This window comes from Bubalus bubalis, chromosome 10, assembly GCF_019923935.1.
Source record: "Bubalus bubalis isolate 160015118507 breed Murrah chromosome 10, NDDB_SH_1, whole genome shotgun sequence".
NCBI classification, from domain to species: domain Eukaryota; kingdom Metazoa; phylum Chordata; class Mammalia; order Artiodactyla; family Bovidae; genus Bubalus; species Bubalus bubalis.
In genome coordinates this window covers 88,818,369-88,840,254 of record NC_059166.1, presented here as the reverse complement: position 1 = coordinate 88,840,254, position 21,886 = coordinate 88,818,369, and the positions used below count along the sequence as shown (strand labels likewise).

The window sequence follows — 21,886 nt, the reverse complement described above, 5'->3', positions numbered from 1 at the left end:
TGAAGCAAACAAAATTGGAATGAAGGAGATCAATTTAGGCAGGAGTTAAGCATCTGAAATATAGTGGCAGTGGAGTTGGAGAGGAAGGAATGAGTTTAAGACTCTTGACTGTAGTAGAATTCCCTTGACTGTGAGGAAGGACTCACTGGGACAAGTCAGCGATTACTTAGATTCCTAGCTTCGGTGTCCAGGAAAATAAAGGTATTCTGACCGGGCAGATGCCGAGGAGGTGGAACTCTGTGATTGCACCAAGCAACAATAATTGCATGGGTTTCTTAAGACAGTTTTAGAGGATGTTAAAAGATAGGAAAATGGAAGTATTTAACATACTTGGGATTATGCAGGTAGAACACTTTTGTTTTAGATTTATTAACATTTAATGCCTTTTCATTTTATTTTTAATTGGAGGATAATTGCTTTACAATGTTGTGTTGGTTTCTGCCATACAGCAACATGAATTAGTCATCAGCGTAGGTTCATTAACTTTTGATTTAGATACATGTTCAGTTTTCTTTGCTGATGAAGTCAAATTGTAATGAATTGTAAATTGTTCTGTTTGGAATTTGTGAAATCATTTTACACTGCTAATTATGAATTAATTAGAAATGAAAATGATTGACTTTACATTGAAAAATAATGAAGAAAATTCTCTTTCGTGTGTCTTGAATTTAAAAAGCCATTAAATTGAGAATTACTTTCCTTTATCGAAACAGTTGTGCCCAACATTTGAATTCACATTTTTCTCATTACTGATTTAAGAACAGTAACATAGGAGAAGAAACGTGTGTGAGATTCAGTGCAGAAGGTGCTCTGTTGCCTTGGTAGCACAGAACACGCTGAAGAGAAATGGGTGCACTTGAAAGCGGTACACAGTAGAGCGGGTGGAAAGTGATCCTGGTGAAGGGCAGACAGGAGCAACCAGGAGATGGCTACTGGCTCTGGCCTGAAGTTCTATTTTTCTCTATGTACATATTGAAACATTAGTTTCTTTTAGCTAAAACATCATTTGATAATATGAGTTAGTATTTTTTTCATAGTGAAAAATGAGAAATTTATAAAGTTTAATTTTAGTACTTTCCCCTCTATTTTGTTTTTTAGATCGTATAATGAAAAAAACAGAAGAGTCTGAATCACACCTGGAGTCTGAAATTAAAAGGAAAGTTGCACAGAAACGTCACAGTAGTACATATCAGTCTACCCCACCTTCTCTGTCTCCTGCTTCCAAAAAATGTTTAACTGATTTAGAGGTGGGTAGAGAAATTATTCTTTGCTGCTAATCAGTTGGTATTTTTATTAATACTATTTTTAGTATTTATTAAATTCTGGTGATCTTTTCAAATAGGATTGAAAGAGAACTAGAAAAGGTTACTTTGGCAAACTTGTCTGCCTTCATTAGATCATTTTTCAGTTGTCACAAGTCCAGAATATATATCTTCCTGAAAAGACGTATGAACACTTCCCTATACCATACTTCACATAATTGCTCTCAATCAGAATTTTTTTAAAATAAAATTCTCATGTATAACCAGAGTAGAACTGTCAAAAATGTTTAATTAACATGGATCCAGAATTATCATCTAATGCACAAAGTCCATTCACATTTTCTCTAACCATGTCCTTTATGGAAACAGAATCCAGTTCAGGATCATGTTACATTGAGTTGTGGCGATCTTCAGTCTTGTTTAATCTGGAATAATTCCTTAATGTTCCTTCGTCATTTGTAACCTTGATATTTGTAAGAAATACAGGCCACTTATTTTGTACCTCAAGTTGAATTGGTCTGCAGGTTCTTCATCATTTATACATTTTTCAAGATTCCTCAGAGGTGATGCTATGATCTTATTGCATCGTATCAGGAGATCTATAATGTTAATTTTGACATTATTGCTGATACTCACTTTTATCTTGTTTAAGATGTACTCTTCTAGATTTTTCCAGGTATTTTAGTAGGTGTTTTTAATAGGTATTTCTGTGTACTCAGTCACTCGTTTCATGTCTGACTCTGTGACTCTATGGACTGTAACCCGCCAGGCTTCTCAGTCCATGGAATTTTCCAGGCAAGAATACTGGAGCAAATTGCCATTTCCTACTCTAGGGAATCTTCCCGACCCAGGGATCTAACTTGCATCTCCTGCATTGGCAAGCGGATTCTTTACCACTGAGCCACCTGGGAAGTCCCTAGTATTTCTATACTTACTTGTTAATAAGAGTTTTTGCTTATCCCACATTTACCATAGTTTCTATTTTTATCAGCGTGGAGACATGGATTCTTATTTTTCTCAGAAAGGTTATTCTCCACAACTGTCATTGTTTATTTTGATGCTCAAATTGCCCTAGATTTGGCCCATGGAAAGTTCTTCAAGCTGGCTGTTTTCTTTTTGACATATCCCCATCATTATTTGAGTACCTGCCTTCTGGTATAACCAGGTGGTCTAGATTTCTTTGTATTTCTCTGTATCAGCTCTGTAGTCATGCATTTCTCCAAAGAATCATTGTTAGTATAAGTGAAAGGAAGCTATTTGGGCAGTAGTTGTGCTTGTTGCTACTGGGTGTCAAATGTAGGACCTCTCAGCAGACTGAACTAGGAATATTTGTGTATATATGTGTTAATATTTAGTATATATTAAAATTCATGAGTTTACATTGATAACTCCAATTCTAGTCCAACACCACAGTGTTTGTTTTAGCCTTTTGTGCCTTGCATGTTTTTGTAACTCCCTTCTCTGACTGAGAAACCTGCCTTCCCTTATCTCAGTGTATTTGCTCAGTTGAGTTTTCTGTGACCAGCTTCTGGCACGCAAGCCTAAGGTTGGCTTGGGCTGTGCTGTCCTCACCCACACTGCTTAGCCCTTTGCTGGACCCCTGGGAAGGAGGAGAAAAGAAGAAAGCTTCTTCCCACACACACACCGTCCTTCCTTCCCTAGGCGTGCCAGCTAAAAGCCTCAGAATTTTTTTTTAACATCGAAAATATATTTTCTTTCTTCTTACTCTTTACTTCTGTGCCACTTATTCTTTTCTTAGTGGAGATAAAGAATAGATTGTAGCCATCCTCTATGTAATTTTAAATTTTTGAACAAGATTAGTGGTTTTTCTTTCCATGTATAGTCTGTGAAATTTCACATTACATACTGCTTGTAAGAAAATGAAGTCTGGTATTTAATGAGATTATAACAGGTTCAGAATATTTAACAAAATATGACATTGTCTCAGTGGTGTCTCATGAAAGACATGCTTATTAAGTATACAGGTTATTATTAATGTGTATAGGCTGGCAGATAATATGTGATAATGAGATTTGGATTTATTTTAAAGTGTTCCATTGACCAAAGAAGGGGGAAATGACACTTTAATTAATCTTTGTTTTCTGAAGGAATTTATATTTAACATAAAACTGTTAAGAAAATTTGCTACTTTACTAAAAATAATTGAATAATGTTGAGATTCTAGTTTTTTGATCACTAGGTTGATAAAATTCTTAATCTCTAGTTTTTATCGTGAACAGTGTAATACCATGTTTGGTTAAGCTGATCTGCATTTTGTTCCTAATTGCTGCAAGTAGTTCTAAGATAGGTGTTTCTTAGCCTGTGGATGGCATATGATAATAGCTCATGATATAGTTCTCTATATTTTAAGATTAAAATTTTTAATAGTAGGGAAGTCTTTTTCTGTTTCAGTATCAATTTTATAAAAGCAAATATGTGGAAGTATTGTTTTTCCATAGGGTTCTTTTTATTGAAATCTACCCTTTATTACAGACACTAAAATATTGGAGCCCGTCTGAACCCAGCTTGATGATATCCTTGATTCTTAAAAAAAGACAGAATTAGCTTACATAGAGCTGACTCCCACTGTGACAAATGAGGGTCTAGTTTTCACATAAATGGATGTGTTTAAATAGCTAGATGTGGAGATCTGTGTTCATCATGAAAATGAGGGGGTTTAGATTTTTTTTTCTTTTAAGAGGTTTAGATATTTCATCACAGGGTAGTATGTAGGTTTTGACTGCTCCTTTATATCTAACCAGTTGTTCACATAACTTACATATGCATTCAAAATAGCATAATTGAATTCTTTATGTCTTGGCAGAGGGGGAAAAAAAAGTACAATCTACATATGCCGAGCTGGTGTTGTACCTATTAAGTTTAATTTTGCCCTGGTTGGTTTTCATTCCTTTGTGTTATCTGGGTAACAAATTTCATTCCTTTTTGTTGTCTGGGGTAGACCCTCAAATAGGTAACATGGTATAATAGAACAGCTTTGTCATGGTCAGTTGGGCAAAGTTAGCAATTTCTCTGTCAGTTTTTTTCATCTTTACAGCAAACAGGTAAGTCTAGAGTAGTGGTCTTTATAGGCCGTTTTTGCTTGTGTACATATTTTTGAGTCATAAATTTACATAAAATAAAAATGCATAGAACTTAAGCATTCAGTTTGGTGAATTTTGAAATGTAATCCTATACATTTAAACATATATAATTACTACCTATCTGTTGGTCCTGCAACTACTTGATGTCTTCTGTCACCTAAAAGAATTTTAAATGATTATATTATCCTCTTATGTATTCTTAAGTTGACACTGAACATTTTTCATCCTGAATTTAAAAGGTCACATAGGATGTAACAGTTGACACAGTGAAAAGGAATTAACCTTTTAAAATAGAATATTTAGATCAGTCTCCTCATATATGGATCTGGGCACATCCAAATTAATAATATACACTTGTTTAATAGTACATAATTGATTAAAACCATATATTTTATACAAAGTTTGATGAATAGTTTGATGTAAAAGCAAAATTGTTGGAAGTTCATCTTTTAATTAGAGACAGACTATTTTTCTCAATTATTTTATATGTCCATGGATGAATATTATGTTACATATTGAAACTGGATGCAGCATGTATTCAAGTTTTCCTTCTTATAGATGTAAGTGCTGAAGAACCTTGTTCACATAAATAGGTACATGAGTATGGAAAGAGCTTTATTATAGTAACATCACCAAATACCTTGAACTCCTTCTACATTATAGGCTTCAAAATCATATGATACTCTACTGTCAAAAAAACTTTTTTAATGGTATCATAATTGTAAGAGGCCTAGATTGGGCCTTCCTTGAACTATTTTTGTAGCACTGATAATTTAGAAATAAATTATCTTGTAAAAGATTGTCTTAACCAGAACTTAGAATCAATTCATTTTTTCAGCATGTAACATTAGCTTTCTGTTTCGTTTGGTGATTTTTATACCCTAGGGCCATGTACCATTTTAATATTTCAAATGGAAGATGGATTTAGGATTTTTTTTTTTTAAAGTATGAGAAGAACAGTTGTGGCAGGTGATACTTTGACATAAGCATAATCAGAGCAGTTTTTAGAAGGGTTATATGTGTGACTTGAACATCTAAATATTGATTACCTTAAGATTATTTATGCCCTGTATGCCTTAGAAAATCTTTATGTAGCCCTTGAGGAATATACATAGTCTGATTTGAAGACTGCTGGACTAGATGGTTTCGAAAATTCCTTCCAGCATTGTGATGCTAAATCCCAAGTAACATTCAGGATTTTGTGGTAGCCATAGTGATGGTGATGAGAAATAGGAGAATAATTTTGAGATTATTGTTGTTGTTGTTCCATGGTGTTGGAATAAAATGCCAAAGTCTTTTTTTTTTTCCCTTTCTTTCTTTTGGATTTTAAGGTTTCTAAACAGTGTGAATTTTGTCCAAAATGTGGGAAAGAAAAAGAAAATCAGACCAAATGCCAAAGTTGTGGTATTCTTTTTTCTAAGGATTTGCAGAGAAATTGCAGACAAGCTATAACTTTGAATGACTCTGCTGGATTATCATTAAGAACATCAATTCATCAGAATTCTGGAGGACAGAAGTCACAAAACACAATATTACCAGCCAAGAAGTTTTATGGCAACAGTGTGGGAAAGATTCCAATTGATATTATTGTGAGTTGTGATGAGAGTGGACAGAATTATTTACATACTAATGGGAAAGTCATTTTATCTAGGGCAAAAGTAGCCAAAATCACAAACCTGAAAGAAAGGAAAACAAGCGTGTCAGACCTAAATGATCCAAGTAAGTATTTTACTCTCTTTAGTATTGCTTATATGAGTCTAATATTTTTCACATATATTTTTAATGTGAGCATGAACATATTTCTGAAGTGTAGTTTTAAAAGGTTTTTTGTATCGGCTACATGACATGCTTTTTGGGTAGATTATTAAAGCTGCCCATGTAATTGAAAAATAGTAACTGACTTAGACTTTGTCCTTACCCTATCCATTTTAAGTAGTTTTTGAAAAAAAGAGCATAGATCTTGGCCCTAGTCTTAGGTCAGCTGCCAGTTAGAACCAACTTTCTAACTTTGACCCAGTTACTTTAATCTCTCTGATCTGTAAGTGGATATATTTCCTGCCTGATAGTGTTATTGAGGGAGTAAATTTAAAAATAACATGAAGTGCCTAGCATAGCTCAATAAAGCATTTGACAAAAGAAAGGACTCTGAAAATTCACTCCCTTACTACTGTTGTTCCTCCTCTAAGTCCTTTTCCTGTCTAGTCACACGTACATATGTGTATGTATATGAAATGCAGTCCTTTTTGTAATAAATAGCATAAGATTGGAAACAGTCATAGACTGATTAAATAAACTTCAGTATAGGTAGCTGGAAAGGGGGGGAAACTAACTTAATATTGTATAGAATGATTTTTAAGCTGTTTTATCAAATGAATTAAAGCAAGGTACAGATCAGAGTTTATAGTATGCTACTCTTTATTTGTGATGGATGCTGCTGCTGCTGCTAAGTCGTTTTAGTTGTGTCCGACTCTGTGCGACCCCATAGACGGCAGCCCACCAGGCTCCCCCGTCCCTGGGATTCTCCAGGCAAGAACACTGGAGTGGGTTGCCATTGCCTTCTCCAATGCATGAAAGTGAAAAGCGAAAGTGAAGTCGTTCAGTCGTGTCTGACTCGAGCGACCCCATGGACTGCAGCCCACCAGGCTCATCCGTCCATGGGATTTTCCAGGCAAGAGTGCTGGAGTGGGGTGCCATTGCCTTCGCCATTTGTGATGGATAGGAGAATTTATATGCCTTGTTGGTGGCTTGAATGCACAGAATTATCTCAAAGTAATTTAAATTAAAATAATATTGTGGCTGTACATCCTTAATGTTTAAATAAAACTCCAGAGAAATTCCTAACTGGATTCAGTAATTTTATTAATAATAATATTGCTGTTTTTAAATACATATTGATAAAACAAGCCAGCAATTCTATTACTGTCTCCAGAAACCAAGATGTTCAGTATTGGAGAAAAGGAATACAAAAGTAAAACCAAAGAAGTAAAAATAACTAACTTCGAATTTGAATTGGAGATAATACTGAAACTTAATCAATATTTTCTGTTGAATAGAAAGTATCTCTTAGCTTTACCCATAAAATATGCCTGGAAACAGGAAGCAAACCTTGTATAAAAACAACTTTAGTTCCCATATCCCATATCTGTGTTTCTGAATACCATTTTCCACTAAAAGGAATCAGAGCTCTTCAGAGAAATGGCTGACTCTAGGTCTGGAACACAAATGTATGAGATAAATCTCAGTCATTGAGTTGTATCAGGAAGCGGGAAACAGTCACAAACAACTAAGGGTATGTCAGAAGCACATAGCTAAAATGAAAAGGCTCCTCTCAGTGACCAAGACTGAATCTGCTTGGGCCACAAAAGGAACCATAACTACTATGTATTGAAATATGTTAAATATGTCACAATTAGTTCATAATGATATCCACCTCCTCTCTCACAGAGAGAAAACTCCACCTTATAAAAGGGATAAAATCAACAAGTTTTTCAACCTCAAAAATATATCAAGTCCTATTTTAATTCAATGTGAGAAACCTTAACCTATACCAGTATATTAGCTTATTTTCCAAAACAGCTTGATTTGTAAAGGAATTTCTGTATGATAGCTGTCAAGCCAACACTCTGTTATGATGTTATGAGGATGTCTATGTTGAATATGAATATTTTATGACACATTTTAGTGTTATACCAATGGAATATTAAATATGTTAATATCATTTGAATATTTCCTAATGGTGAGGTTGTTGTGTAAAATTTTAACGTAAGATATCAATAGAACTCTAAAACTTATTAGGCAATTACTGGGTATTATTCTGAGCCAGACTTCTATGTTGGAAACTCAGCTTGCTGAGATTTCCAGGATGATGGAAACTGGAAGTTAGTAAGACTGAGTTGGTAAGTAAAAAAAAACAAAGTGAATCTATGTGGTTTTGAGGTGCATTAAGCAGTTTACTATGAATTAAAACCGTAAAGCCTAATTTTGTTTCCCTCCCCTCCAGAAAAACCAAAAACCATATTTCTCAGTAATGTATATAGAAAAAATATTTTCTGTTTTAAGATATTTATTACATGCTTATTGGTCTTGCTTATAAAAGTTTATATACAAACCAGTTTAGTTTGTTTTTTACAATCCTGTGAGGTAGTTACTAATGCAACCCTAGTCTATAAATGAGGCAGTCTACGCTTAAGGCTTCTCATTGTTATGTACGTATGGGCTGTTGGAGTTTAGATATTTTTTTTTAATGATTTTTCTGGTTTCAAAGTCTCTTTTGTTTATATACATTATCATTCTTAAATTTGTGTTCCTATTAAAATGATTTATTATTATGAAGCTTTTCTTCTGTCTTTGGTGGTCAAATAATAAATAAAATGTACAGGGTCTCAAGCAGTGATAAATTCTGTGTAGAAAAGTGAAGCAGTTCTGGGAAATAGAGAGTGACAAATGTCACAGTGAAGAAGCTTGCAGTTTTAGATCATAGAATTTTAGATAGGTAGGTAGAAAAGTTACTTGATAAAGAAACTTTCGAATACTGCCTAGGATGAGGTGAGAAAGAAGATAGCCTGATTTCTATGGGAACAAGTTTGGAATGTAAATGCAAAGACCAGTATTAGTCTGCTTAGCTTGCCATAACAGAATGCCACAGACTACTACTATTACTACTACTACTAAGTCACTTCAGTCGTGTCCGACTCTGTGCGACCCCATAGACGGCAGCCCACCAGGCTCCCCCGTCCCTGGGATTCTCCAGGCAAGAACACTGGAGTGGGTTGCCATTTCCTTCTCCAATGCATGAAAGTGAAAAGTGAAAATGAAGTCGCTCAGTCATGTCCGACTCTAGCGACCCCATGGACTGCAGCCTACCAGGCTCCTCCATCCATGGGATTTTCCAGGCAAGAGTACTGAATGGGGTGCCATTGCCTTCTCCGTACCACAGACTGAGTGGGCTTAAATCTATTGTCTTACAGTTCTGGATGCTGGAAGTCCAAAATTAAGGTGCCATCAGGATTGGTGTCTGGTGGAGGCCTCTCTTCCAGTCTTGCAGACAGCCACCTTCTTGCTGTGTCTTTACATGCCCTTCCTTTTGTGCTTGCACAGAGAGGGAGAGAGATTTCTGGCATCTCTTTTTCCTGTAACACCAGTCCTATCAGATTAAGGATTCACCTTTAAGACCATGTAACCTTTATTATCTCTCTATAGGCCCTATTTCCACATATAGCCACGTTGGGGATTAGGGCTTCAGTATATGGATTTTAAAGGGACAGAATTTAGTTCATAACAGACTCTGATGCAGAATCTTAGGTATATACTTATGTAGAATATATTCCATGTTTTGTAGGGAATTAAAGCAGTTATAAGAACAGCTCTTTAACTGTTATCATCTTTGCATACTCTCTCCCTATTTGCTTTGTGATTACGGTGACATTGAGCACAACCCTCATTTACTTTAATAAAACAAGAACTATGTAGTACAGTTCTATCTGTTGTGGCATTGAAGCTTTAAAATAAGTTTTTGATAGAGCAGATGTAGAAGTTTTAATGTTCCTGAAGCACAAAAAAATGACTGTAGATTGAACACTAGGCTTACTGTTGAATATGTGCTTCTGTGTAGCTCTTGATAAACAATATAAGCAGTTATGAATTTTTCTAAAGCTTTTATACGTCAGGTACTATGCTAATAAACCTTGTGCACATCAAATCATTTGTTCCTAAGACTTTGTTGTCCCCTATATCACAGAGAAGAAACTGAGGCAAATGACTAGTAAGTGGCAAGACCCTAACTTTCAAGTGTGTATAAACTGACTTGAAAACTAGGGTCTTGGGCCTTCTAATCTGGCCTGTTACATTTTCTGTTAATAAAATATCACTTCTGAAAAACATTTGAGATTGGATAGCAAAATTAAAAAGATGAATGATGTGATGCTGGTGGTGATTCCTCTCTGGGACTTGTTATATGACTCAGAAATAATAACTAAGCATTTATGTTTATGATATATGATAGGGGAAAACAGAATTGCTCCTACAAGTTTTTACAGTCTTCAACACATGACTTTCTTTGCCAGATAGTATTTTGGACACTGGGAATATAGCAGTAAACAAGGCAATATTCTTGTTCTTTATACTTTATTTTAGTGGGAGAAACAAATGAGTAAGTGTACATCCACAGCAAAAGACAACAGAAATTTAAATTCGTTGATGTGAATAAGCAAGTACCTGTGTGCTTACTTTAGATTGGGTAGTTAATCAAAAAGTGGTATTTAAACCAATTATTTGATGGCAAAAGTGTTAGGAGAATTAGAGTCAGATAGAAACAAGCTGGTGTTGGTGAAACAGAAAGAGGAAAAAATGAAGTAGTATGAGAAAGTAGCCTGGGTCCAAATTACATACATCTATGAACCAGAGTAAGGAGTTAGGATTTTGCAAGTGCAGTATGCTGGCCCTGCAGAATTTGATACAGAGATGAGTTTGAAAAGATTCAGTAATAAGTACATGGTATAATAGCAAATTACCTTCATGTAATATCTTACCCATGTTCATTTACTCAACAAGATTTACTGCATATTAGGCATTGGTCCAATAATTGTGGATCAGCTGGTAAAAAATTCACCTGCAATGCAGGAGACCTGGGTTTGGTCCCTGGGTTGGGAAGATCCCTGGGAGAAGGGAAAGGCTACCCACTCCAATATTTTGGCCTAGAGAATTCCATGAACTGTATAGTCCATGGGGTCACAAAGAATCAGACACTACTGAGTGACTTTCAATTCCAGGCACTGGTTCAAGTTCTCCCAAAGACTAGTAATGATATTAGTGATTTCTTGTGTGAGATAAAAATTATTTGATCACATGCAGTCTTACAGACTTTTTAAATGCATGCTATTTTATGAATAATTTGTATGCAAATTGTCTTCATACCTAAGACTTTCTGGAACTCTGAAATAGACCTAATGATAAACATATAAGTTTTGTTGTAACTTGTCTATGTTTCTCTGTGTGTGATTGTGATGAACTGTAGAATAAATTTTACATTTGTATGTTATATAAAAAATGCCAGTTCTAATTGCTCTACAAATTTAACTTTTCATCAAATAGAATGGATTGTATCTTCATTTTTATTAATCTCAGATCAGGAGGCGATCCAAAGCAGATTTGGTATATTTCCAACTTTTGTCATGTACTTACATTTTTAACTGACAAGAATGAAATACCTGAAGTACTTCACACTTTCTTTATAGTCATTTTGTCCAGTGATGATGATGATGATGATGATGACAACGACAGGACTAACAGAAGAGAAAGCACCTCTCCTCAACCCGCTGATTCAGCATGTTCTTCCCCAGCACCGTCCACTGGAAAAGTAGAAGCAGCACTAAATGAAAACACTTGTAGAATAGAGCATGAACTAAGAAGCATTCCAGCAGATTCAGAATTAAATACAGTTATATTGCCAAGAAAAGCAAGAATGAAAGACCAGGTACTTTTCATATTTATTCAGATTTTTCCTTTGATATGTAAATATTTGGGGGGCAAGGATAATTTGGTGGTATCAATAGGAAAAAATGAATTATTCATTAAGTAGAACTTAAAATAACACTGGGAAGATTATTGAAAGAACATTAAAGCATACACAAAAATATATTTTAATTAAAGGCTTAAAGTGTAAAAATTCAACAAAAAGAAACAACATCAACCTTTAGTAAGCAAAATATAAGTGTAAAACACATATATTTGTATAATCTAGTAGACAGTAAGGTCATTTTAACTTGGGTATATTTTATTAATAGCATAATATGGTTTTAGTATATTTTATGTTTTACTGTAAAATTTTTAAAATATTCAGATGACAAAAGAAATTCTGTTAATCAACAGTAGGTCTGGAAAGGAATATTCGTAATGCAGGTAAACTACGCTGATGTCTATAATAAACCAAGAACTTTTAAAAGTTAGAAGGAAAAAGAAAATTTAAAAAAAGATAGGAATAGACCAAAAGAAGAGAAATTCAGATAATAAACCTTTATAGGAAAAGTACATATCAAAGAAAATGAAATATAACCAAATACTTAACAAACTTTCACAATTGATGCAAAATCACTTAACACATACATTGACAAAAATCCAAGGTAAAGGGTACTTTCCTTATATGTTGATGAAACAAAGCTAAGTTGTGGCCTTTTGGAAAAAGAGGAAAAGTATCTACTAAAATATTTAAAATGTATACTGAATGACCAAGTAATTCATTCCCTAGACTCAAAGGACTCTTTAACCTCCAGTGCTTTGATTATATATATAAATATAATTATTAGCAAACAATCATTTTAATGATTGATATAGAAATTACATAGGGACTTCCCTGGTGGCTGAGAGGTTAAAGCGTCTGCCTGCAATGTGGGAGACCTGGGTTCGATCCCTGGGTTGGGAAGATCCCCTGGAGAAGGAAATGGCAACCCACTCCAGTATTCTTGCCTGGAGAATCCCATGGAGAGAGGAGGCTGGTAGGGTACAGTCCACAGGGTCGCAAAGAGTCGGACACGACAGAGACTTGACTTTCACTTTCATAGAAATTACTGAAGAAACTCTAGTATATATGTACCATGGACTATTACTCAGCCACTGTCAATGAAAATTGGAGCTGTATCAATGGCTTAGGATTTTCTACATGGCACTGTTTGGTGAGAATTCCAAGATGCAGAAATTATGTGCATATTTTCTTATTTTTGTAAAAAGAACCTAAAAAATAAATTTGTACGTTAAAAAGTTGTATGTATATACGTCAGGAATTTGGAAAGCTGTAGATTAAAATATGGAAACATACATATATGATTATTAAGATGGGATCAGTAAGAAATGAAAAAACCAAAAGTAACTATAATAATAGAAAAAATATAGGTTGATAGTTTTAGTGTAATCTTAGGAAATGCCTTTCCAAACATTTCAGCACAAGCAAAAGTAATAAATGAAGAGATGAATATATTTGTTTCAATGGAAAGTACAATACAGTGAACCAAAACACCATCCACAGAATTTAATAGGTAATGCAAATGGGAAAAAATAGTGAAATATGTGACAGTATAAGTTGGTCCTTTACATAGTTTTGATTTCTTAAAAATCAAAAAATAGAAGCAACTATAGAAAAATGAGTAAAGGATATAAATAAGAGGTTTTTTGTTTTTTTTTTTTAAGTATGGTACAAAAAAAGAAATTAAAATATATTTTTAAGTGTTAGATTGCTGGAAATTACCTAACTTAACTATTGAGCTAAGTAAAATCTCATTTGAAGAAATAATTCTAAAGCTAAGGTTTTAAACCTCTCTAATAGATATCTGTTAATAACCTGGGAAAATATTCATTTTAATCAAGATCTTGTTTTTTTTTGTTTTGTTTTGTTTTTTTTTGATGATAAGGATTTTGACATCTTTACTTTTAATTACATTTAATTTAAATATATACTTGTAAAGACACTTTTATGATTAATTTGCATTTGGGAATGACTGAAATCTTAATTTAACAGATCAAGTCACTTAATAGTTTTTAATATATAAAGAACCATCATTTTATAAAAATGTAAATAGCCATTTTCCTGAATTATCAGTTTTCTGAAGAGCTGCTAATTTAATCCAAATACAGCAACTACTACCACTCTTACTAGATTACTTTTATCCAGCATTTTACCATGCATGAAGCACCATGCTGAGCTACTTATATGCAGTAGCTCATTTCAGTAAATACTGTTACATTTTAGTTTAGGAAACCAAAATTTTTAGTTTAGAAGTAAGTTATTATATAAGTTTTATAAGATCAAATCATTGAAAGGTAGTAAAACAAATCATTGAAAGGTAGTAAAACTGTGTTTTGAACCCAGTTCAAACTGATTTGAACTGTCTGATTTGAGCTGTCTGATTCCTAAAGTACCATTTCTCACTGCTGGGCTGTTACTGGAGTTTCACATAATAACTAGGTAAAGTAGCAAGATGGAACAGGAAGAGTTTACTGTTACTGTTATAAAATCAATAAATACTCATGTAGCACTGTTGAAGTAAAATCATTTTTATGTTTTGATAATTACATTTCTTCTGTTGGGTCTTCTTTGCTATATCTACTTAGTTTACAGTCTTGTTTTAGTAACTTACTAAGTGAAAAATTTTTTCCTTTTTCAGTTTGGTAATTCTATTATCACCACACCTCTAAAACGTCGCAGAGTGATTTCTCAAGAAACTTTAGTTGATCCTGTATCTTTAAGCTGCCAAAGTTCCTCTGATACCGTAGTTTTAAACTGTCGAAGTATACGAGTAGGAACACTATTCCGACTATTAATAGAACCTGTAATTGTAAGTACACACTATGCTCTTTACTACCAATTATAAGATTCAGAATTTCTTGGCTAAGACTAATATATAATATGTTCAAATTTATAAGTTAAAATATTTAATAGAACATTGCAATTATTTCAAGATTTCAAATTGCTTTAGGAATATAGACAATTATAAATAGCTACTCACCATAAAAATTAGTGGGTAAAAACTTGATCATATGTATTCCGATAAAATTTTTTTTTAATTATAACATAATATTCAAAGTAGTGCATAATCATTATAGGAAAATGTTTATTCTCACTGAGTTGGAAATCACTCCAGTGTGTTACCGTTTTATTCTCATGCCAGCCCAATGCATGAAAACACTATTTTGAGGAACTTTATGAAGAAAGAAGAATTCAAAAGCTTTGGGGTCTGCAGAAAAATGTCTTATGACATAGTGACTCCTAGAAATAGATTATTGGACTTTGGTGGCCGCCCAAGAGGCATTGTGCTTTTGAACTAGTTCAGTGTCCAGAGAAGCCAAAGAACTTTCTTTAGTCCCTTTATCTTACCTATCATACCTGTCTCATTCTTATTCTGCTACTACCAGTCCAATTCAAATGTATATTTTATATTTAAGATTGTAACATAATCTCCTTAATCTGCCTTCTAAGTCATATTTTTTTTTCTTTTTGATGTATCCTGTGCATTGTTATCTTCCAATACCACTGTACTTATTTTATAAGGCTTCTTAACTCGGGTGTCCTTAATTCTGTGTTTCCAACTATTTTTTTAATGAATAGAGGCTGGCATCATTCTCGGTATTGTGAAGGTCAGATGGACAAATGCAGTACATGGATCACTTTTTCTGCCTTCTATAGGCTAAGTCCCAAAAGCATGTCATTTAGGGTCTCTGTAGCAAAATCTTCCCCCAAAATCTATGATTGTTACTAATTTATCTTATTTTTTAGTTTTGTTTAGATTTTATCAAGATACAGCTAGAAGGTAAGCTGTTGTATGTCCTACTGCTCACTAAAGCTTTGTTTACACTAAAACACTTTACTGGAATAAAAAATGTTATTTTTAGAATTCACTAAGATAATTAGTTATTACATGCATCATAACAAAGGGCATTATACCTTAAGAGTGGAAATTTCATACTATAACATCACAGAAGCTATGTTTAAGTTTTTAAGTATTCTTCATTAGAATTCTCTTTGCATCTGGGAAAAAATGTATTTAGATACTTCTTTAAGATGAAAGATTTTTCTTCATTTTCCCACTAAAGTTACCATGTACAAAATATAATAAATATTTGGGGGCTTCCCTGATGGCTCAGATAGTAAAGAATCTGCCTGCAGTGCAGGAGACCCAGATTCTATCCCTGAGTCAAGAAGATCCCTTGGAGAAGGGAATGGCTACCCACTCCGCTATTCTTGCCTGGAAAATCCTTGGACAGGTTAGTGTGGCAGGCTACCGTCCATGGTGTTTCGGAGTCGGATGCAACTGAGCAACTAACACTCTCACTTTCAGTTTTTCATAATAAATATGTACTTTAAAATTGTAATTCCCTACAGTTTCCTCCATTCATGATTTTGCCCTCTTAAGAATTGATTCCTTTTTCTCCAGAACCAGAAAATGATCCTGTAGGGATTACTTTAAATACCTCTGATCTAACAAAATGTGAATGGTGTAGTGTCCGAAAATTACCAGTAGTGTTTCTTCAGACTAAACCGGCAGTTTATCAGAAGCTGAGCATGCAACTGCAGATGAACATGGAGGATAAAGTTTGGAATGACTGTAAAGGAGTAAATAAGTTAACAAGTAAGTTATGTAGAGCAAAGGTACAATACACTGGTTAGCAGACTGTGAGCTGATATTGATAGATACCTTAGATATATTTGTATTACCTACAGTCTTGATAATGACATTATAAGATATTACTTCCCTCATTTTATAGAAGAGGAAAAGTTCATAGAAAATGAAAGTTCTGAAGATAAAGCCCAGGTTAAGCCATTTGGAAAGTTTTCAAAATGGGTTGAAACCCCAAAACATACATAGTCTTTATTTAACACTGTATAATCTGAGTAAAATGAGGTGTTTTGTTTTGTTTTAATGTACTGAGAGACGTTGTAACTGTAAATCAGCCATCAAGTTGGAATCTTTAAAACTTAGCCTGAATAGAAAGTTTGAAAGTTCATTAACAGGTCTTCATTTTCTACAATAAATCAATGTGGTTCTCCAGTTAGTTTGTTTCCCTTCCCCCTAACATTTGTGGCATAGTGTGACTAGTTGTAAAATATTTCTCCTCACTAATTGCTCCTTCAGCTTAATGATAAATAAGTGATAGATAACTATGAAAGCTGCAAGAGTTGGCACATTAGTGAATATTGGTTTTTACAGTTAAATCTGGAGTTACTGCCAATTGACAGCAGTATTGATGGATTATATGTTTAAAACTCAATATATTTGGATCCTATTAGGCGAAATAAATTAGTTACATCTATGAATAGATTCATTCTAGAGCTGCTGCTAGGGTAATGTGTTCTGGTTCCTTTCTCTTAATTAACTTAAGTGACATTGTTAGGTGACAGTATTATTGGTCCTTATTTTAGTATTTATTATATATCCACTGTATGCCAAACACTGTTTTGAACATTTATACCAGGATTTCTGGTGATATTCTTGGAAATAACTAGTTACTTTTTATTTTAGTATCTATTTACTTATTTTTTTCTTTTAGACTTATAATTATATTGGTTTCTTTTCAGATTTGGAAGAACAATACATAATTCTAATTTTTCAAAATGGCCTTGATCCTCAGGCAAATATGCTATTTGAAAATATTATTACTGACATTGGTATAAAGAATAAAGTGTCAGATTTTTTTGTGAAAATTCCCTTTGATGAAGCCAATAGCAGACTTGTTGCCTGTACAAGAACCTATGAAGAGAGCATCAAAGGAAGTTGTGTGCAAAAAGAAAACAAAATTAAAAATGTAATTATTTTTTAAATGGTAACTTTAAAGGGAAATGTGTTTCATTATCATATTGCTTATTTGGAGTTAGCTCTTTTTATTTCCATTTCAGAATTATTTGCTTTTATGTGTAATTTGTAAACTATGTGGTGTCAAAACATTAACAGTGGTGGGTGATTTGTGACACAGATAGTATTTGGTACAAGTCTCAGAAGTATTTTAGTTTCTTTCCACATTCTGTTCTTGTCTTTACTTTTTGTCTCCTTTTCTTTTTCTCTCATCCCTTTTTCTTCCCCTCACCGCCCCGCCCACTCCCCACCATCAGCATACATATATATGCAGTGCTACATTCAAAGTGACTGGTATTCTAGTTCTTACGTTTGCTAGTGATTCCTATTGGTGACATGGGCTTCAATACAAATAAAGGCATTTTGGTCCCTGATGTATTGTACTTTTATGTGTAACACGTGCATACATGGTTGAAAACTTGGAAAGGAAGCACATAAACCTTTTGATTCTGACTCTCACCAATTCTAGAATAACTGATTCTAGAATAATGGATCACGTAGTAGGTAATTCTGAAGCCACCTGAATCAAAGGCCACAATACTACTATAACATACAATATAAGTTAATCAATAAAAATATAACTTAAATACTCGAAATTTGTCTCCTACCACAGCAACTGGAGTTTGCTGACAATTTATTAGAAATACTTAAATGTTGCAGCCTGCCTACAAATTTGGAAGTAGGGCTATCCAAGGCATAATATTGGTGAAGTTGAGCAAGACTTCACCAGAAAAGAACTATCCACACAGTTAGTGGGTTGAAGAAAAGAACAGAAGGAGGAAGGGGAACCATTCCCCTTCTTTTGCAGAATTGGCTACAGGAAATAATTCCAGAGGAAGAAAAGAGCAGTTGGAGCCATAAGGCAGCTGTGATGGACTCAGATTTCAATGGAAGGCTCTTTCTTTAAGGACTCCTTGATTCTGGAGAACTGAAGCTCAATGGACTGTGTTCCCTGAGCCTCTGCTCCCATATTCCATGGATTTCCTAGGCACTGAACTTAGGTAGGCCTCCACTTGTAGAAGAAAAAAACCACTATCTGTTCTTTGGATTTTACTAACATAATCTAATTTAATATGGATGGTAGAGATCTTAGACAAGATACCAGAAAACCAGTTACAAAAATTGAAAGTATCATTGTTCTAGAAGCTACAGATAAAAAGAAAGTGGACTCTAGTTTTGCCTGTTTCTTATTTTTAATCCTTTTTAATTGAAAAGCATTCTTGCCTTGATCTTTCTGTTGAAATTTTTTCAAATTGATTTTGTGAACTGGTAATTTAATTTTCCTTACCAGGTGGCCCTTGAATCTAAAATACAACTTAAAAACAAACAAGAATTCCAATTTTTTGATGATGAGGAAGAAACTGGAGAGAGCCATACCATCTTCATGGGTCCTGTAGAAAAGTGAGAGAATTCCTTTACATTTGCAACACTTAAATTTCTTCTGTTTTATTACATTTCAGTGTTATACAGACCTATTTTTGTTTTGTTCGCTTATTTTTTAAAATTTTGTTACAGATTGATAGTATATCCACCACCTCCAGCTAAGGGAGGCATCTCCGTTACTAATGAGGACCTGCATTGTCTAAGTGAAGGAGAATTTTTAAATGATGTTATTATAGACTTTTATTTGAAGTAAGTTAATTTTCTCCTAGCCTTTCAGCAAATTTTTAACACATCATAATGTACATGTTTGTTTTTTAGAGTCAGAGTTGTATTTTGAATTCCATCAATGCCACTTACTGTGTGACATTTGGAAAGTAATGTCTCTGTATGTATTTCTTCATTTTAAAAATGAGAATAATGGGAATGCAAGGGATTTCTGTGTATTAATTTTATATCCTGTGACTTGACTTTACTGTATTGATTGATTAGCTTTAGTAATTTCTGAGGGCATCTTTAGGCTTTTCTATGTAAAGGATCATGTCATCTGCAATGAGGGTTTTACTTCTCCTTTTCCAATCTGGATTCCTTTTATTTCTATTTCTTACCTAATTGCTGTGGCTAGGACTTCCAAAACTATGTTGAATGGTAGTGCTGGAGATGGTATGGAGAAAAGGGAACCCTCTTACACTGTTTGTGGGATTGCAAACTGGAACAGCCACTATAGAGAAGAAGGTGGAGATTCCTTAAAAAACGGGGTATAGAACTGCCATATGACCCAGCAGTCCCAGTGCTGGGCATATACCCTGAAGAAACCAGAATTGAAAGAGACACTGTGCTTTCATTGTCAGAGCCAGTGTTCATTGCAGCACTATTTACATTAGCTAGAACACAGAAGCAACCTCGATGTCCATCAGCAGATGAATGGATGAAGAAGTTGTGGTACATATACACCATGGAATATTACTCAGCTATAAGAAGGAATGCATTTGAGTCAGTTCTAATGAAGTGGAAGAACCTAGAGCCTATTATACAGAGTGAAGTAAGTCAGAAGGAGGAAAACAAATACTGTATATTTAATGCATATATATGGAGTCTGATGAATCTATCTGCAGGGCAGAAAGAGATGAATACTGTATATTAATGCATATATATGGAACTTAGAAAGATGGTACCAGTGGATGATTCTACATGCAGGGCGGAAAAGGAGACAGACACAGACATAAAGAACAGACGTTTGGGCTCAGTGGAAAAAGGAGAGGGTGGGATGATTTGAGAGAATAGCATTAAAATATATACATTACCCTGTGTAAAAATGTCCAGCCTGAGTTTGATGTCCATGCATGAAGCAGGGTACCCAAAGCTGGTGCTCTGTGACAACCTAGAGGGATAGGGTGGGGACGACTGTGCGAGGGAGGTTCAGGATGTGGGGGAAACATGTATACCTATGGCAAATTCATGTTGATGTTTGGCAAAAACCATCACAACATTGTAATTATCCTCAAAATAAATGAATTTTTAAAATGGGAATAATATCTAAAAGAATCATGAGAATGTACTTGAGATGTACGTTTCAAGTGGTAGAAAAAATAGCACATGCAAAGTGATCATAGTAGCTTATTACATTGTTACTGTTAGAGTGTTTGGGGCTTCCTTGATGGCTCAGATGGTAAAGAATCTGCCTGAGTGCGGGAGACCCGGGTACGATCCCTGAGTCAGCAAGATCCCCTGAAGAAGGAAATGGCAACCCACTCCAGTATTCTTGGCTGGAAGAGTCCATGGACCAAGGAGCCTGGTGGGCTGTGGTCTCAAAGAGTCAGAGATGACTGAGTGACTGAGCACACATACACACTGTGTTAGAAGTTTATGATTTTACAGGGAATACAATATGGGATTAAAGTATTGACAGGAGCATTAACATGGTACAAATATAGCAGAAAAAGAAAGCATCATTCTCTTTGGGGGTTGAGAAATGAAGAATCAAGAAGCTTTCCTTGAAGGGCCTACAATGATCTGGAATACCCATACATAGCATGTATGTGTAGTGTGTTTATGTGTATAAACTGTATGTGTTTACTGCTTTGTGATACAAGATGAGTGTGTGTATGAAACAAAACCATCGGTGTGTTTAGTGCTCTCCAATATATTTTGTTTATTCAAATGTATAATATGTATATTTTTAAACTGGTTGTTAAAAGCCACTGGATTGATTTTTATAGCCTGTGATTGCAGCCCACACTTGGGGAAAAGACAGCATTATTATTCACAATGAAAGATTTTGATCAGAAAAGTGACATGTAATTGTTTCCTTAAGGACATTTTGACAAGCAGGTTTATTGTGAATGTCTAGATGAGAGATGATTTAAGCAAATTCAATTAAGGTGATATAAGAAGCCTAGTTAAGGCATTTCAGTTGCAGTGAAGAAGAAATAATGAAATGTTTTAAGAGGTAGAGTTGTTTAGCAGAAGTCCTGGACTGATCGACTGCGTATTAAGATAAATAAATAGGTGTCAAATAACTCCTAGTTTTCTTACTAGTAAGATGTCCAAATGATTTTGCCACTCACCGAACTGTGATATGACAAAAGGGACCGTGTCAGTAAACAATTGTATATATGATTATCGAGGTCAGTTGAGTTCTGACCTAGAGACACATAGAGATAGAAGGCTTTACAGATAGTAGTTTAATTGAGAGAATGGATGAAATTGCACAGTGAGGGATACAGAATGAGAAAAAGTGCTATAAGGACAAACCCTGCAGAGTAGATTTTAAGAGAGAGCGAGTAAGGAGACAATAGATTCTGAAGGT

General features: G+C 34.4%; 1 protein-coding gene across 13 annotated transcripts in view; it reads left to right on the top strand.

Moving 5' to 3' along the window:
* The window catches only part of SENP6 (SUMO specific peptidase 6), a 130,967-nt gene that overhangs the window by 81,735 nt on the left and 27,346 nt on the right, over window positions 1-21,886 (top strand). For 11 of the 13 annotated variants that reach the window (XM_025294865.3, XM_044924501.2, XM_025294861.3 and 8 more), the window contains 9 exons: window positions 1,099-1,247; window positions 5,695-6,082; window positions 11,596-11,834; window positions 14,515-14,685; window positions 15,624-15,657; window positions 16,282-16,476; window positions 17,424-17,650; window positions 18,989-19,098; window positions 19,213-19,329. In XM_025294865.3, the coding sequence (XP_025150650.3) occupies window positions 1,099-1,247; window positions 5,695-6,082; window positions 11,596-11,834; window positions 14,515-14,685; window positions 15,624-15,657; window positions 16,282-16,476; window positions 17,424-17,650; window positions 18,989-19,098; window positions 19,213-19,329 (1,630 nt within the window). The remainder of the gene's footprint in view (window positions 1-1,098; window positions 1,248-5,694; window positions 6,083-11,595; window positions 11,835-14,514; window positions 14,686-15,623; window positions 15,658-16,281; window positions 16,477-17,423; window positions 17,651-18,988; window positions 19,099-19,212; window positions 19,330-21,886) is intronic. The other 2 variants (XM_025294864.3, XM_025294863.3) reach the window with 1 other exon arrangement.